Here is a 20,000-nt window from a genome sequence, read left to right on the forward strand (position 1 = left end):
CCAGACGTTAAACGATGATGATGAACTTAACCTGGAACCACATGATTAGAAAGCAAGCTTCTTACCACACAGCCACACCTGTGCATTGGGCATATGAGGCTTCTTTCAGTTTCCATTTACCAAATGTACTCACAAGGCTTCAGCTGACCTGAGGTTATAGCACAAAATACTTGCCCAAGGTGTCACATGGTGGGACTGAACCCAGAACCATGTGTTTGGGAAGTAAATATCTTACCACAGTCAGGTCTGTGCATTCTATGAAGAAATGTTTATCAAGAATGGTGAATCTGGGACGTTTTTCCGCTGCACTCTGTATATTCACTAATTTAACTATTATTTCTAGCAAGCTAGGCCACCACATAGAGTCTCTCCCTCATTAGAATTTCAATGTTAAAATGGTTAAACTAATAATATTATTTATCTATGGTCGAGAATTTTTCACAACACAAATTAAAAACATTTTTCTTTTTCTGCCAATCATCCAGAAATTGCCATTCGAAGCATCAGTGCTTAAAGTCATTCAGATAATCCCAAATCAAACACAAATAGTCCGATAATGATAACGATGACGACGTTGATGTTGACGATGACGATGATGATGATGATGATGATGATGATGATGATGATGATGATGATGATGATGACGATGATGATAAATGGATGATTGATGATCGATGATGATTTTTTAATAGGAGAGCTTCTGGTTACATCCAAAATTTCTGGTGAGCATTCTGTATGAATGGAGACTGTCTAACTAGAAAAAGATCCCCTGCCACTACACACACACACACACACATAACTAGAGACATGCATACATAACTACAAATGCAAACATAACTACACATACACATAACTACACACACACACACACAACTAGAAGCATACATATATAACTACACACGCACACAATTGCACACAATCTCACAATCACACAAATACACTATCACAACCATACACTGACATATGCACATACACACACAAACACACGCAATACACAAAACACACACAAACACACACACACGTGCACACACACACACACACAAACGCACACACACACAATCATACATACATATTAGAGTTGTCTTATTTCCTTCAGTTTTGCCTGATTTGACAAAAGCGGGATTTCAGCCATTTTTACACCTCATGGTTGACTGGCCTCCACAAGGAGAGGTATCCAGCTGTAAAAACAATTTGCTACAAAACTCACTCTACCAACCCAAGATAGCTTCCAGAAATGGCAGGGACGATGGCGGGGGGGGGGGTGAATGAAATGTTAAACAGCAAAAATTTCCTTCATTTTTTTTTCTTCTTTTATTTTCTATTCTTGGTTTTGATAATAATGATGATTCCTTCTCTCAATTGAATATTCCGGAAAATTTTTCATTTCAGCTTCTAGTTGTGTCTGTGTCACTCTCTCTCTCTTTCTTTTCCTCTCTGTCTTTCTCTCTCTCACCTTTAGCTACCTGGTTTTTTTCTCTCTATCTACCTCTACCTCTCTCTCTATTTATCTCTCCTATCTATACCTAGCTCTCTCTATCTGTCCTCTCTTTCTCTCTATCTCTCTACTTCTCTATCACCTTTGTCTACCTACTTTCTCTCTCCATCTATCTCTGCTTCTCTCTCTCACTACTTAACTCGCTCTATCTCTCTCTCCTTTTCTCTCTCTACCTAGTTTTTCTCTCTATCTGCCTCTCTCTCTCTCTACCTAGCTCTCTCTCTGTCTCTACCTAGCTCTCTTTCTCTCTACCTAACTCTCTCTCTCTCTCTACCTAGCTCTCTCTCTATTTCTCTCTACCTAACTCTCTCTCTCTCTCTCTCCCCTCTTATTAGGAAACTTACTCAAACAGTCAAGCATTCCTCCTCTGTCCTGGGTACATGTGTATCAGGTGGGGCAGAAAGGAAGGAGGGGGGGGTAAATGATTAGGTAAGAATTAGAGTGAGGTGTGACAAATGATGTGTGTGTATGTATGTATATAGATATGTGTGTGCATGTGTGTGCTAATGGAGGTGAAGCAAGAACAGCAGGGAAGAGAGGAGGGGGTGGGGGTGCTTTCTTGTTGGAACACATTTCAATTGAAAAGTAACAAACACATCAATGTTCAATTCTCCTGACCAGAGTCCAATCAATAACAGGCAGACCATTCAAAGTTGCAACACCATTTCCAGCCAAAAACATCCAGACACCATTGTTGGTGTTGTTGTTGTTGTTGTTATTATCCTGTCTTTTCTTTTACTTTTTATTTTTGATCATCATTCTTACTCTTTTATTCTTTTACTTGTTTCAGTCATTTGACTGTGGCCATACTGGAGCACTGCTTTTAGTCGAACAAGTCGACCTCAGGACTTATTCTTTGTAAGCCTAGTACTTATTCAATCAGTCTCTTTTACTGAACCGCTAATGTTTTGGGGGACGTAAACACACTAACATCCCTTGTCGAGTGACGGTAGAAGAGAAACACACACACACACATATATATATATATACATATATATGATGGGCTTCTTTCAGTTTCCATCTACCAAATCCACTCACAAGGCTTTGGTCAGCCCGAGGCTGTGGTAGAAGACACTTGTTCGAGGTGCCACACAGTGGAACTGAACCCGGGAAGCATGTGGTTGGGAAGCAAGCTTCTTACCACTCAACCATGCCAGCACCATCAGCGTTTGTTTTTGTTTTTGCTTTAGCTTCGACCACTCTTACCATTAGCTTTGTTGTTTTTGCTTCTATTATTCATGTTATTGAGTATTTCCCAGTATCAAATGTACAAACTGTCAGCCCCAACTCACCCCACACACACACACACACACACACACACACACACACAGACAAACTATAAAATTTCAAGCGTGTTGGTTCACGCCAACCGCTGTCATTTGATTAGCATTCTAGACAAGGCCAAGTCATCTTTTATTCATCAGACAGCCATATTATGCAGGATTTATGGACTTAGGAATGTGATAGGGTGTATATTTTTTATGGACTTCTAGTGGCCATAATGGACTTATGATGGCTATAATGGATTATGGTAGCCACAAAGTGAAAGATTTTTATGGACGTACAATTGTCACAACCAGTGAGATTTTACATTCACAAGATATGAATATGAATACGAAATAGTCTTATGATAGAGGCGGGGGTGCTGTGTGGTTGAGAAGTTTGTTTGTCATCCATGTGGTTTCAGGTTTCGTCCCAATGCATGGCACCTTGGGTAAATGTCTTCTACTATAGCCCTGAACCAACCAAAACCTAGACTGAAAAAGAAAGAAGCATATTGTATGTGTGTGTGTGTATAGAAATATGCATATGTATATATATATATATATATATATATATATATATATATATATATATATATATATATATATATATACACACACATCTATATACAGAACTGTGTAATGGTGTCTGTCTGTCTGTGTGTTTGGGGTTACTCTAACTCCTCCCACACCGTCCAACTGATTTTAATGATTTTTAGCACCCAGTACATTCTGTAAAGTGGTTGGCATTAGGAAGGGCATCCAGCCATAGAAACCATACCAGAACAGACAATGGAACTTAGTTCCCCCCCCCCCCCCGCAATCCAACCTTGTCAGCTCCTGACAAACCATCCAACCATTGCTAGTATGGGAAACAGATGTTAAATGATAACGATGATGATGATGATATATATATATATATATATATGTGTGTGTGTGTGTGTGTGTATGTATATGTATATACACACACATATATGAGAGACATGTATACATGCATGCATGCACGCACACACACACACACACACACATGTATGTGTGTTTGTGTTTGTGTGAGTGAGTTCATATTTCCTGTTAACACTAGTATCTGCTCTCTAGTTGTAAATGATGGCTTTACTAATGATGTTGTTTGCTTGCAGAGCATCGTCGAAGCATGTCTGGGCTTCTTGACAAGTCTCAATATGTTTCAGGATCTTTGCAAACAAAATCAATCATCCGTAGCATGTCATTTGTTCCTAGTTCTCCCTGTGGGCATGTCCAGGCTGTTTGTTGTTCACTAGACTGGAAGGTTATTGCCCTGCTCAAAAAGAGGTCAAGGTCAGCAACTGGAAGGACGTCCGGTCACAGGAAACTCTGCCCAAACATACTCGTGTCTGACCCATGCCAGTATGGAAAGGTAGATGTTAAAACAAATGATGACAATGACAACGACGATCATGGTGACAGTGACAACGGCAACAATAATGGTGGTGATGACAACAACAACAATAATAATGATGACGATGATGACATTGATGAACATTAAGATAGTCATAAGATAGTCATAAGATAGTCATAAGATAGTCATAGGATGATAAGATGGTCTTAGAATGTGTGACACAAACACATCCAAATGACAAAGACATACAGACAGACACAGTCACACAAGGAAAAAAATTAAAACAAGTAAGAAAAAAAAACATAGTGAGTGGAGACACGAAGAAAAAGACAAATTGAAAAGAAAAAAAATGAATGAATTATAGAAATCTTTGAGACATACCTTGTCTTTGAAAGCTTCCATAAACCCGGCAGTGCTTCCGGTACAGTGGATCAAACAGAGAGCATGTACCCTTGAAGGTTGGTTAATCTGGAAAAAATAAAACAAAAGCATTTTTGCACCGTTGATTTGTTACGCAGTCGGATTGAACCCAGAAGCAGGTGGTTGGGAGATGCCAGCCAAATGCTGCCATTAGATTATTCTGCAGGAGAAAACTGCAACTTAGCCCTACTCCTTCACCTTAAGCCATGAGATAGATAACTGATCCTTGGTGAATTCTCTGAGAATCTCTCACCACTGTGATTGGTTTGGGGGCAGTTTTGTATAGGCGGGTTACCCTTCCGTTGTTTCACATCATTAGTATGCTGCAGCACAAGATCTCCCGTATCTAACGCTTGCTGGGGATAATATTAAGTTTGACGGTTTACTCAAGACCGTCAAATGCTAATGAATTGGACATATATGTCAATTTTATGGCTGAGTTAATAGTATTGTTGTATGGTGCATGTAAATGTGGATTATACCACTTTCATGATGGAAAGAAGGAAAGAAAAAAAGAAGGAAATTCAAAGTTAAGACCAAAAGAAAGAAAGAACAAAAGAAAGAAGGAAAGAAAGACAAAAAATGAAGGGAAAAGAAGGGAATCAAAAGAAGGAAAAATAGGGAGAACGAAGGAAAAAAGAAAGAAAGAAAGAAAGACACAGAATGAAGGGAAAAAGAAAGGAAAGACAAAGAATGAAGGGAAAAGAAGGAAATCAAAAAGAAGGAAAAACAGAAAGAATGAAGGGAAAAAAGAAAGAAAAAGAATGAAATTCCAGGAAGTCAAAAAAAAATACTTACAGCAAGTCTAGCGAGAATATTGGCTCCAGCGCCTTCTCCAATAGCAACAACTTGTTTGACGCTGCCAAAAATATGAGATAAGAAATATTTAAAAAATGGTAACAGATACAGGTAGGAACAGAGAGGTGTCTTCTCCTTGTGGAAGGAGAAAAGGCAAAGATGAAGGGATTACAGGTAACTGCTGCAAGGTACAATTTTCATGTGGGTATGCAACCAGCTTTACTACAGAAAGAGCCTTGATGGTGGTGGTGGTGGTGATGATAGTGGTGGTGGGGGAGTAAAGGTTGTTGATGGTGCTGGTGATGATGGTGGTTGATGTAGTGGTAATTGTTGTAGTGATGATAATAGTTGTGATGGTGGTGGTTTCAAATTTTTACCACAAGGGCAGCGTGGGGGAGATGGGGTTAAGTCAATTACATCAACCCCAGTGTTTGACTGGTACTTTATTTTATCAACCCCAAAAGGATGAAAGGCAAAGTCAACCTCAGTGGAATTTGAACTCAGAACGTAAAGACAGACAAAATACCACTAAGCATTTCGCCCGACGTGCTAATGGTTCTACCAGCTCACTGCCTTATGCCAGCTTAATAATGGCAAAGTTTTTTTTTACTAAATTCTTCATTATTTCCAAGATTAACTGAAACAAAGGCAGAGAATTTCAACAGAAATATGATAACGAGAAGGTTAAGCTTATTGCAAAGGGTATACTTACTCAAGTTGATCGAGGACACACACCAAATCTTCTCCAAGTGTCTGCATAGATGGGAATGTGTAGCTGAAAGTAAATATAAATGGATGAATACATGAGAACAAGATCGTTTGTTGTGGACTCAGTCAAACATTTTAACAACAGGAAATAACTACAGGTTTTATTTTATTTAAATAAACCAAGCAGTTGTCCACTAAGAGAAAATGAGAACTGAACAGAAGCCATTGCTACTCACTTTGAAGGAAGATCAGGAGCCCCATCTTCCTGGCCTGGAACATCAACATGAATAAAAACAGCACGCTTACGGATTTGTTCCATGCAAGGCTGGTCAACAAAATGTTTCCATGTAGTATCTAGAAATGAAATAACAATGATAATGATGATGATAATAATAATAATAATAATAATAATAATAATAATAATAATAATAATAATAATAATAATAATAATAACAATGCTAATAATAATAATAATAATAATAATAATAATAATAATAATAATAACAATGCTAATAATAATAATAATTGCCCGGGTGCAGTACCAGGCAGTGGCTCTCATGGCTTCTGATCTTAAATGATTGGAAATGTTAATATGTACATTGTTTTGTCTTGGTATAAAAGATGAGCTACAGCAAACACTGGGTGACAATATGTGCATCCCTAATCACAAGCAGAGGTAGTGAGAAACATCATAGCCATATGTGGAGTAGAAAAGTTTCTAAATCTTTATAATAATGTAAATTACAATGTTGTCATAAACTAGAAACCAGAAAAGCAAAAGGAAATTCCTGAAATGTTAGTCTTTTTTTTTAAATTTTTTTGTGTTTTTTTTTTCTTTTGCAGTCTTTTCTAAATGGAAAAGAAAAAACAAAAAAAAAATAAAAGAAACGAGTTGAACTTTGGAGGTTTCTGTCCTTACTCAACTGATAGCAGCAAGCGTCTAACGAGATAACCGTATCAAGTAGTTTAAGAGAAACACCTTCGGAATAAACTGAAGCCTCTCAACAGGTTCGTGTGTGAGAGACATTATTTTAAAACAACAGCAGCAGCAGCATCGATGATGATGATGTTGATGATGATGATGACAACAATGATTTCAATTAGATGCCATCAGGGCAACAAACGAGGGGAATGACACAAAAAATAACAATAATAATAATAATAATAATAATAACAGCAACAACAATAATTGTTTCTGCTATAGGAACAAGGCCTGAAACATTGTGGGAGGGGGCAAGTCGATTACATCAACCCCTTTGTTTCACTGGAACTTAATTTATCGACCCTGAAAGGATGAAAGGCAAAGTCGACCTCAGCCGAATTTGAACTCAGAACGTAAAGGCAGATGAAATACCGCTAAGCATTTCACCCGGCATGCTCACGATTCTGCCAGCTCACTGCCTTAATCTTAATAATAATAATAATAATAATAATGATGATGATGATAGTAGTAGTAGTAATAATAATAATAATAATTATGATGACAATGATTTTGGAAAAATACCAGTAATTTTGAGGTGAGAGATTTAGTTAATTACATCAACCTCGGTACTTCACTAGTACTTTAGTATATTGAGTAGAGGAGGAGGAGGAGGAGGAGGAGGAGGAGGAGGAGGAGGAGGAGGACAACAACAGCAGCAGCAGCAATGACAAGGCTGCCACAAAGCAAAAACAAAAATGAATGAAAAACTAAAACATAAAAGGATGTTATTGGTGTTGTCGGTAGCGGTGGTGTTATGTTGATGTGGTGGTTGTTGCTATTATCGTTGTTGTTGTTGTTGTTGCTGGAGGTGGTGACACTGATGTACTTGTGACTGTGATGGTAATATCCTTGCTGTCAGTGGTGGTGGTGGAGGTGTGCTTGATGGTGGTGGTGGTGGAGGTGGTGATTGGTGGTAGTGGTTGGTGGTGGTGGTGCTGGTAAAGTTGATGTGCTTCTTGTTGTTGCTGTTGTTGTTGATGACGACTGTTTTATTTGATAAAGAGGAAGTCCTATTTGTTAGTGCTTCCCTGTAATTTTCCAAAGAAAACATTTAAAACAAAAATTACAACAACAACAACAACAGCTGACAAGACAAGACTCTCATTAGGATATCATCATTCAAAGAACACTTCCTTGTTAAATAATCTTTATTTTCTTCCTTTCTTTTTTTCCCTTTCCTTATCTGTTATTTCTTCTTCATTAATGTGGGTGGGTGGGGATGGCATATGATGGTTATTATTGCTGTTGTACACTGTTTACATTTTGTTTTGCCTGCCCCTGCCTCCACAAATTTGATATTTGTATACATACATACATTCATACATACATACATACATACATATATATATATATATCACAAACTTTCATACAAGAACATGGACTAAAATGTACTTAAGAAAATATGAAATTACAACAAATTCAATGTCATGATTAGTGAAAGCGAAACCGGTTGACAACCACAATACTCTCTCACTTATAGAATATATTAAAACTATGTAAACTGTGTGCACTTTCCTGCTTTTATTATACATTTATTATATATATGTTTTTGCTTTATACACACACACACACACACACACACACATATATATATATATATAATATATATTTGCCAACTAAATGTGGTAGTCCATAGAGGACGATGATACTGTTGTTTTTAGCCCCAGGAAGACATCTCTTCCAGCTGGCTAACGATACACTGTCAACGGGTAACTACTCAGAAACCCGGGTCTGTATGAATCACGTAAGGCTAGAGATGGGAGCGATGACCTCCCCTCACAAATACTAATTGGACACAGACAATGTGTCATTAGACAGTTGGAGGAAATGTCTTCCTGGGGCTAAAAACAACAGTAACATCATCCTCTATGGGACTGCCACATTTAGTTGGCAAATATATTTTACGATTCCATACTGGTTACTATTTACCTCTCAGAGAGATTTAATATAGCATATATATATATATATATATATATATATATATATATATATATATAGCCTATATATATATATAGCCTATATATATATATGTATATATATTTATGCATATACAAGCAGAAAACAGTGAGAATCCAATACCACGTTGGGTGATATATAGTTTAGTTTATGGATTCAAACTACCTTTGGTTTCATGCATTACAATTCACAATTTTCAAGTGTTTCGCTTGAAACATTTGCATGAAACCTAGGGTAGTACTGGAGCATTTGTCTACATTTATGTCAATGCATTGACATATTAAAATGTATTCATTTCGTAATTCTAAGATATACACAGCAATTAAATTAGCTAGTTGCTGTTTAACCCCAGGCCAGCCCGAAAAGAGGTTCACTTGTAATTAAAGTTATTCCAACCATTACCGTTCCATTGTTTCTCTGCTTCCAAATAGCGTACTTGGGTGTAGATCATCTGAAGAATCCTTAAAACAGTAGGAAAGTAAGTAGGATAACAAGAAGATCATAGACATAAAAATAGTAGGGCTGGGTGCACTTGTGACACCCACTCAAATCTATCTGCTGCAGATGACCCTTTCATGAACACGGTGTTCTTTTGACAAACCATAAGGGGTTTGAACCTGTGAACTATGTGCCTGAAAATACATTCAGCTGAATCCACGAAGCCAAGACCTAATTAACCACTAAACTATCTCTTTAAAAGCAAGTTCAAATGAGACACAAAAACTCACACAAACACACACACACACACATGAAAGGCATTCACTTCCCTGGGTCCCTTTCTCAATGTTTGTGATTTGATTTTGTTATATTTATTGTTTATTTTGTTGTTTTCAGAAATCTGAGACTTTTACAGATGTTTTGGCATTGTTTTGTTTTTATTATTTGTTTTCATTTTCCTTTATTAAAATCCTACAATTGTGTCATTGTTGTAATTATAAGGGTAAAATTAACAATTAGCAGCAACTCTTTAAGTTCATAGTATTGATTGCTTAATTAGGAAACTTAAATGGTTCAGTTAAGTAGTTGCTAATTAAAATAATTAAATCTTTGTATCAATATTACATTTTTAATTTTTTTTTTTTTGTCTTTTCGGCCTGTTTACTTTTTTTTTTTTTTTCCATTTTTTAAGTTAAGTTTGAAAAGGAGAGTAGAGAAAAAGGAGACTGGAGAAGCGGAGGAGATAGATGGAGCGGGAAAGACAAGATTTGTCGGATGTGCCAATTAGATGAGAAAAGAAAGAAACAAGTGACACGGTAAGACAGAAGAAAACACAAACTCAATAAAATGAACGACCATTAATGAGAGGAAGTTGTCATTATCTTCTGCATTTAACACACACACACACACACGCTCGCACACATACTTTTCCTTGCATGCATGGGTTGTTTGGAATTTGTTGCAGCAGATTTGTTACAGCCAGATGCCCTTCCTATCACGAACCCTCACCTGTTTCCAGGGTAACAAAAAAAATTTTTTATATGATGGTGATGCTCATTTTACAACTGCCATTTGATGACAAGACAGAAACAAACACACACACACACATACATGTATGTATATGTGTGTATATATATATATTATCATGGTCATCGTCATCATCATAATCATCATCATCACCATCATCTTTTAATGCTCACTTTCTATGCTGGCATGGGTTGGACAGTCTAACTGAAAACTGGTAAGCCGGGGAGCTGCACCAGCTTCTGATCTGATTCGGCAGGGTTTCTATGACTGGACGCCCTTCCTAATACCAACCACTCCAAGAATGTAATTGGTGCTTTTTACATGCCACCCGCACAGGTGTCGTTGAGAGACACACATTCACTATCTTTGATAACTGTTTCAACAGCAAATACCTAGTATTCTTTGCTTCAAACAATAACAGTAAGTAAGAAAATAAAACAGTAAAACATTAGCTACACGATGACATTATTCTTACCTGCCTAACTTCTCCAGAACCACCAAAAGGGCCATGCGAAATATGGGAGGTCTTTCTGCCACACCCTGTTTTATAGAACAGAGTTAATCTACAGCAGTGATTCCTAACCATTTTTAGCCTATGGCTCCCTTTGGTCCATATTTTACTCAGGTGGACCCTCATAGCTATTTGATGCTTTAAATATATCCTGTTATATTTTTTTATAATTAAGTATTATTAAGAATTGTATAAAACAAATTGTTAAAATATTTTGTGTTGCAGAGCTATGACTAATTTATTGAAGATAAATTTAAACAAGGAAATCTTATATGGACCCCAAAGGGTCATATGGACCCTGGTTAAGAACCACTGATCTGCATGGTTAAAGTACTCAACCAGGAGCCCTGAAGTCTGGCCAAATACCTTTTCCAGTTTCAGAAAGAAAAGACCCCTACCACCAACATACTAGACAAAGAGAAGTGAAAAAAAAAGAAAAAAATTAAAGCAATTCAGTTATAAATTTTTTCTGTCGTTGTTTCAATGTTAAACATTTTAACTCTTTCATGCAGGAATTCAAAGAGTACGAGTTACCTCCCTTGAACTATAAATTCTGTGGAATTTGTTTTCTGTTTTGAAATTTATCCATTCGATATTTTGTCAGTGTTCATTGTTTGTTATTCAGGCGGAACGTCAGCCAAAATGGACAGATTTGTTGTCAATCATCATCATCATTTAAGGTCTGTTGACCATGCTGGCATGAGTTGGACAGTTTGACCAAGGCTGGTAAGCTGGAAGGCTGCACCAAACTCCAGTCTGATTTGGCATGGTTTTCTACAGCTGGATGCCCTTCCTAATGCCAACCACTCTGAGAATGTAATGGGTGCTTTTACGTGCCACCATCACGGGTGCCATTTGTGTGACACTGGTATCTACCACAGTAGCAATTTTGCTTGACTTGGTGGGTCTTCTTCTCAAGCATGACATAATGCCAAAGGTCTTCATCATTGCCTCCAAGAGGCCCAATGCTCGAAAGGAACTCACCCACTTTACCTCCATGAGACCCAATACTCGTAAGGAACTCAGCCACTCTGCCTCCAGTCAAAAGAAACTCAACCACTTTGCCTCCATAAGGCCCAATGCTCAAAGAGATCTCAGTCGCTCCGACTCCATGAGACCCAATCCTTGGAAGCAATGCAGCCATTTTCCCCTCTAATGTATCGTGTTATTTGTTTCAGTCACTCGACCACAGCCATGCTGGAGCACCAGCTTGAAGTATTTGAAGCAAACAAATCGATCCTAGTATTTCTGTTTCGTTTCCTTTTTAAGCTAGGTACTTATTTTATTAGTCTTTTTGCCAAACTCCTAAGTTACAAGGATATAAACACAGCAACACCAGTTGTCAAGCCATGCTGGAGGACAAACACAGATGCAAACACACGCAACAGGCTTCTTTCAGTTTCCGTCTACCAAATCCACTCACAAGGCTTTAGTTAGCCCAAGGTGTCAAACAGTGGGACTGAACCCAGAACCATGTGGTTGGGAAGCAAACTTCTTACCACATGGCCACACCTGCACTTTTTCTTCATTCTGCATATTCAACCCCTCACCCCATAAACACCCACCCACCCACCTATAACCATCTCTCAGTCCCCACTACAATCTTGCAACCTCCACCCACCCACATTTTGTCCCCACTCACATATATATACACATACACAATGGGCTTCTTTCAGTTTCCATCTCTCAAATTCACTCACAAGACTTTTGTGAGCCTGCGGCTATTGTAGAAGGTGCCATGCACTGGGACCGAACCTGGAATCAAGTGGTTGGGAAGCAAACTTCTTACCACACAGCCATTCCTACACCTACATATGTGAAGGCCTGGGCCAAGTCTACTCCTCGGTGTACCATCAATGTTTTATCCAAAGGAAAGGCCATCGCCAACTTGGGCCAATACAACCTTGGCACCAGTGTAACCGCAGACATTACCATCAGAATGCAAAGAGACAGAACAGATACTGTGAGGCATCTTCCTCAACATTCTACCCTCAAACATTTCTCTTTATCCACCACCTTGGACATGGTTCTTTTTTATTGACCGCCCCAAAAGGATAAAAGGTTACGTTGGCCTTAGCAGGATTTGAACACAGAACACAGCATCAGAATAAATACTGTGAAGCATTATCCACCTTTCTAACCACTCTGCCAATTAACGGCCTTCATTTTGGTTATTTGCATATGTGAAAGCAAAAGAAAACATTTAGTTAGGTTCCAAAGACGTCTCCTTATCATAAAATAGGTGAAAACCTTTAATTACCAAAGGTAAGTTTATAGAATTAATGGTGTCTGAGAAGACTCAATGTATGTACATACATACATCGATACATACATTGATACAGATATATTCATACATACATAAACACATGCATACATGATATATACACACACATACATACACACACACATACATATATACATTTATACATACATGCATACATATACACATAGACATATACAAAACACGTGTACATATATTACCGTACATTACATACATACAATCATACACACACACATACACATGCTAAGTACTCTTCCACAGAACAGTAATGCTTCAAGGAATGAAAAATTCTTGATAACCAGTCAAAGAGAAAATACAGACACATACATAGTTACACTGAATGCATATACATTATAGGGAAACATAAGCATTTCTCTCACATACATATATACAGAAAAGCACACACACACACACACATATATACATGCATACATATATGTATAAACATATATACATATACATATATATATATATATATTCATATATACACACATACATACACAAAGAATCATATCTATCTATCTATCAATCTATCTATGTATCTCATATAAGATGTATATATATATATATATATATATATATATATATATATATATATATATATATATATATATATATGTATGTATATATACATATATAAGATATATATACATATATAAGATATATGTACATATATAAGATATATGTATTATATATATAACATGATATACATATATATAATATACATATGATATATATATGTGTGTATGTATGGAGAGAGAGTGAGAAACATACACACACTAATATATACATATATGTAGTACAAATATAGTAACACGGAAAGCACACACACATACACATACACATGCAGCAAGATTCCTGTGAACAAGGTAAGCAGATATGATGAAGGCATGTGTAAGCGTGAATGTAAGACAGGCAGATCTCGGAATGGTGAGTATTATTGATTATAGAAGAACTGTCAACAAGAGTAGAAACTGTGGAATTCTATATTTGGGATAGCATTTGCAAGAGAGAGAGGAGGGAGAATGAGAGAGAGAGAGTGAGTGAGTGAGAGAGAGGGGGGGGAGGAGATGAGGAAAAAGAAAGGAAAAGAGAAAAGACCTGTTTCAGATGAGACAGTGTATATGTAAGCAGGTTCGTTTTGTAAAGGTGACTATTCCCATTGTGTGTGTGTGTATGTGTGTGTGTGTATGTGTGTGTGTGTATGTGTGTGTGTGTATGTGTGTGTGTGACGGAAATGCAAAGAAGTGCTCACAAGGTGATGGTAGATAGAAATATATTTAATTTAATAATAAAACAGGTAAGGATGCAGAGGGGGAAGGTGAAGAAAGGAGGAGGAGGAGGAAGAAATAAGGTGGAAGGAAGAGGTAAGACAGACAGAGAATCTCTCCCACATGAGTGAAGGCTTGCTGAATTACAAAGAGTACTATGAGAATGTGTGTGCGTGTGTCTGTGTTATAGTGTGGGTGCGTTTGTGTTTGCGTGTGTATGCATGTGAGAGTATGTCTGTGTGTATGTGTGTGTGTATTAATCCTTGGTTTCAAAAGAATGATGAATTGACTCTTTCGCATGGATTGAGTACTACATCTTCTATTTGTACTTCCCAAATGTGAGTACATATCGATATGCACACACACACACACACACAATTTTTTAGCTTGTATCTGTTGCTTGTTTCAGTCATTGGACTGCAACCACGCCGGGGCACTGCCTCGAAAGATTTACTAAACACAAACCAACCCCATGACTAATTAATTCTATCAGCTTAAGTTATGGGAATGTAAACAAACCAATACCAGTTACCAAATGGTGGTGGTGGTGGTGGTGGTGGTGGTGGTAGTGGTGATGGACAAACACAAGCACAAAGACACACACACACACAACAGGTGTCTGCACAGTTTCCACTTACCAAATTCACTCACAATGCTTTGGTTGGCCCAGAATTATAGCAGAAGACACTTGACCGAAGTGCTGTGTGGGATTGGATCTGAAGCCCCGTGGTTGCAAAGTGAGCCACTCAACCACACAGCCATCTTCCATCAACTATCTGTCTGTCTATATCGTGACACTCCGTTGGTTACAACGTCAAGGGTTCCAGTTGATCTGAGCAACAGAACAGCCTGCTCGTGAAATTAACTTGCAAGTGGCTGAGTACTCCAAAGACACGTGTACCCTAAACGTAGAAGAGAAGCAACATCAATTCTTTGAGAATGGAAGATGTTGTCATCCATTTTGTCAGTCTCCGCCATTGCAAGAGATTTGAAAATATGAAGGAACACACCTGCCATTACCGGGAGAAACGAGAAAGGAGGTGTGCATGCAGAGTGCTCTACGATTTTGTCATTCGGCCATTAGCATTACATCCCAACTGTGACCAAAGCTATTAGGACATGTTAAGACAAAGATTGTTTTGTGTGGTCCTCAAAAGATTCACTAACGAGGGAGAAGAGTGCTATTACTGGATTTAATGGGCACCTGTAAGATAGAAAGCAATGTGCATATGTACATGTCTCTGTGTGTGTGTGTGTGTGTGTGTGTGTGTGTGTGTGTGTGTGCATATGTACATGTGTGTGTGTGTGTGTGTGTGTAGAAGAGGGTCATCAGATTTCATGGACAATCGTACGCAAGCAATGTGCATACGCATGCATGTGTCAAGGGTGTGTGTGTACGTGTGCATGTGTGTCTGTGCGTACGTGTGAGTGTGTGTGTATGCCGGTGCATGTGAGTGTGTTGGCATATCATTCCTACGGATTTGGTTGCAGTTGTTTCTTATGGAACGCTATCTTACATAAATTCATTTCCCAAAAGGCTGGCCATCATGTCATTACTTCCAAAGCATTTGTCTTCTTTGCTTACTCCTTCTTTCAATTATCGATCACTCACTCATTCAATCAGTCACTCGTGGCTTCTCTTACTCACTCAACCGTTCACTCATACACACACACACACACTCACATTTGCTATTACCACTTACATCCAATCTCTTACTTTTTCTGTCCCTATTTTCTCATCTATTTACAGGTTTATTACAACTGCTGCTCTCCACACTTCCTGTCCGGCCACTTACCTCCTCCCATATTGGTATTTACCATCAATCACACCGCCACCCTTATACATCATACACTACATTAACATCTACCTCCCACTCCAACCACCTCTCACTCTCCTTTCACATTCCCATCAACTTATCCTCCAAACCCTCCTGATCCACCAATCATATTCTTGTATTCTGAGAATAGGCTTGGCACCACATCACCAACACCTTTATCTTCTTATTTCTTTACTGTCCACAAGGGGCTACACACAGAGGGGACAAACAAGGACAGACAAATGGATTAAATCGAACATACCGACCCCAGTGCGTAACCGGTACTTATTTAATCGACCCCCGAAAGGACGAAAGGCAAAGTCGACCTCGACGGAATTTGAACTTAGAACGTAGCGGCAGACGAAATACCACTAAGCATTTCGTCCAGCATGCTAACGATTCTACCAGCTTGCCGTCTCTTTATCTTTATCTTCTGTCCAAAGACCACCACCTACTCCCATATAATGCAGAATAGCCATGCATTTCCTCCATAGCAAGACACCAGTGTTTGTCCCTTTATCATTCTTTAAGTTCTCAATACATGACATGAAGCCACCTCCCCCTTTTTCTCTCCAACTCTATTGATAATGCTCTCTTCTTCCCTTTTATCATTGTCTTGCAAGTTATTTGGTGACCTCACTCATGCAGGTGTCACATAAAAAGCACCAAGTACACTCTTTAAAGTGTGTCATGTTAAGAAGAGCATCCAGCCATGTATATCATGCTAAGACAGACACTAGACCACAAGGTGGCGAGCTGGCAGAAACGTTAGTACACCGGGAAAAATGCTTAGCAGTATTTCGTCTGCCACTACGTTCTGAGTTCAAATTCCGCACTGCTCTCTAACTCAATAATAGTAATGATGACAATGATGATGATGACGACAACAATATTTTTACTTACGATTGCATCCCAAGTCATGGACGGTCATTACTACAAATTGATTATGCTTCAGATCACCCTGAAAATAAACAAGTAAAAGTATAAATTTATATACAATTAATGATATACGGTATGATATTATAGAAGTGTGCATATGTGTTCATGTGTGTAAAGTATATTATGTACATATCTATATATGGCATTAGGAAGAGCATCCAGTCATAGAAACCAAGCCAAATCAGACTGGAACCTGGTGCAGCTCTCTGGCTTACCAGTTCCAGTCAAACCATCTAACCCACACCAGCATGGAAAGTAGACATAAGATGGTGATGATGATGATGGTGATGATGATGATGATGATGATGATGATGATGATGATGATGATGATGATGCATAATATATCAACATGGTGCAGTGAATGTATTGTCATCTAAATTATGCAAAAATGAAAATAAAACTGACATCTCATTTTAACAGATATATTTACCAAAATTACATCAAAACATCTTGAAATACTAAAGAGTAAATGTATTCAATAAAATCGCCATTGGCTTCAACCTTGGCCTCCAGAAGACTTCGGAATCTCCTGCAACTCTTCTGGACGGTCTCCTTGTTTAAGTTGGTGAATGCAGACATAATCCTTGCCTTCAGTTCATTTTGAGTGTTACAAGGAGTTTTTTTGGTCTCTTGCTCAACAGTGCCCTACACATAATAATCAAGGGGTGTTGCAGTCTGGCGAATTAGGTGGCCAGATGTTAGGGGTGATGTGGTCGCAGAAATTGTCTGACAGCCTTGACTGGGTTCTCCAGCTTGTGTAGCATAGAGCAGAGTTCTGTTGCCAGACATAAAGTCTTCCAGCAGCCACCCTCTTGACCCAGGGGCCATGTGGGAAGATGAATGACAGCACGACATCACAATCACTAGTGATCACTCCAAACACCATGATGTTTGATTTTTATCACCCTCGATACATGTCCTCAGATTGACATCCAAACACTCTGAAATGTTCGTATTGAAGCTTCTGGCATGAATGCTAAGCAGTACAGCACGTCGTTTCCAATTTTCTGGCAGAGTGAATTGCGTCATAGTGCTGTTTTTCACAGACGGCGCCCAACTGACCCTACTATACTATGTAGTCAACAAAATCAAAAACAAACAATGCGCATGCATGAAATTAAAAATGTAAGATGGCAACAATTTACTCATTGTACCCTATATATATATATATATATATATATATATATATATATATATATATATATATATATATATATATATATATATATATATATATATATATTATATATATATATATATATATATATAAATACACTTATACACACATGTATATATTTGTATATATATATATATATGCATACACAAATACACACATACATACACATATATATTTATATATGTAAAATATGTACATCTATACATGTGTGTGCGTATGTGTGTGGGTATGTCTTTAAGTATGTATGTATGTACGTATACACATCCACACATACACTTTGTATATCAAGCTGACATTAATATATCAAATTGACATTAACCACTCCCAGATATAAAACAGAATGCAATTAAGGAATTGATAAGAATAAAAAAAAGTACTTTCAAAAAATAAATGAAAGAAATTTCATGAAGATTCCACAAACTGGTCGATGGTGGACTTTCACCAGACGCAGAAGAATTGTGCCATTAGTAGGGTGATAGGGCAGACATATGGCAAGAACCATTTACCGTTTTATGTTATACAATGCAATAATGAAATAATGGTACAATGTGTAGGGCCTTCCAGCAGCCACCCTCCCTGGGCAGAACTATTATTTCCTCCAGGCACTTGATGTAGGCCTCCACGTTGAGTCTGTGGCTGTGTGGGGAGACGAATGGAGGCATAACGTCACCATCACTAGTGATCATTCGAATCACCATGATGCTGTATCTCACTGTGACATCAGAGGTGATCAAAAGAGTTGGCACCAGGAAGTGTGTCTCCATGGAAACCATGTATTTATCAGTTACAAATAGAAAACCCTCATTATAATTACTAAAGTCACATACTTACAATAAGAACATTATTCAAGAGATTTGAAATATTTGAAATATATCAACACATTTCACACACACACACACACACACCACACATACACACAGTGTATTCATAGAGTTTATCTCTGATAAATCTGCAAATATATATATGTATTTACATACACACACGCATGCACACACATATACATTATATATATATATATATATATATATATATATATATATATATAACAGAGTTACACACAACACATACGCACACACACACATCATCATCATCATCATCAACATCATCGTTTAACATCCGTCTTCTATGCATGATAAATTTCATTATTGCAATGAAGAATGTCTTTACTTCTTCAAACACAAACCTCATGGAAGTCAAACAGTAATTTTGTCTGTTTTGTATTATTTTCATTAGTATAAAAGATGGCCTGCAGAAAATATTCTGCTCAGTACCACAGATTTGCTTGTCAGTTACTTGACCTTAACTAGTTAAGCATGTCCCTCAGTGACTGATGATATGTGCATCTCTGATCATGAGCAGAAGTAGTGGGGGAGCATCATAGCCATGTGTTGCGAGGAATTCAGGTTTGAATATTTAACCTCTGGAAACATGGGTGTTTTGTTCACCATCCTTAAACAACCTTCATTCAGGGACCTTTTAGAGTAGGATGGGCTACTTGACTTGAAGAAAAAATTCTAACTGGGCCCTCACCTGCAAGGTCATGC

General features: G+C 37.8%; 1 protein-coding gene across 3 annotated transcripts in view; it reads right to left on the bottom strand.

Moving 5' to 3' along the window:
• Nucleotides 1-20,000, bottom strand: part of LOC106867700 (uncharacterized protein ZK1073.1) — a 110,874-nt gene that overhangs the window by 30,973 nt on the left and 59,901 nt on the right. For all 3 annotated transcript variants that reach the window (XM_014912658.3, XM_089362942.1, XM_014912655.3), the window contains exons 3-7: nucleotides 17,244-17,301; nucleotides 6,295-6,412; nucleotides 6,063-6,125; nucleotides 5,351-5,411; nucleotides 4,514-4,600 (exon numbers count right to left, since the gene is read on the bottom strand). In XM_014912658.3, the coding sequence (XP_014768144.1) occupies nucleotides 4,514-4,600; nucleotides 5,351-5,411; nucleotides 6,063-6,125; nucleotides 6,295-6,412; nucleotides 17,244-17,301 (387 nt within the window). The remainder of the gene's footprint in view (nucleotides 1-4,513; nucleotides 4,601-5,350; nucleotides 5,412-6,062; nucleotides 6,126-6,294; nucleotides 6,413-17,243; nucleotides 17,302-20,000) is intronic.

The sequence above is a fragment of the Octopus bimaculoides genome, chromosome 14, assembly GCF_046866305.1.
Source record: "Octopus bimaculoides isolate indiv1 chromosome 14, ASM4686630v1, whole genome shotgun sequence".
Lineage (NCBI taxonomy): Eukaryota > Metazoa > Mollusca > Cephalopoda > Octopoda > Octopodidae > Octopus > Octopus bimaculoides.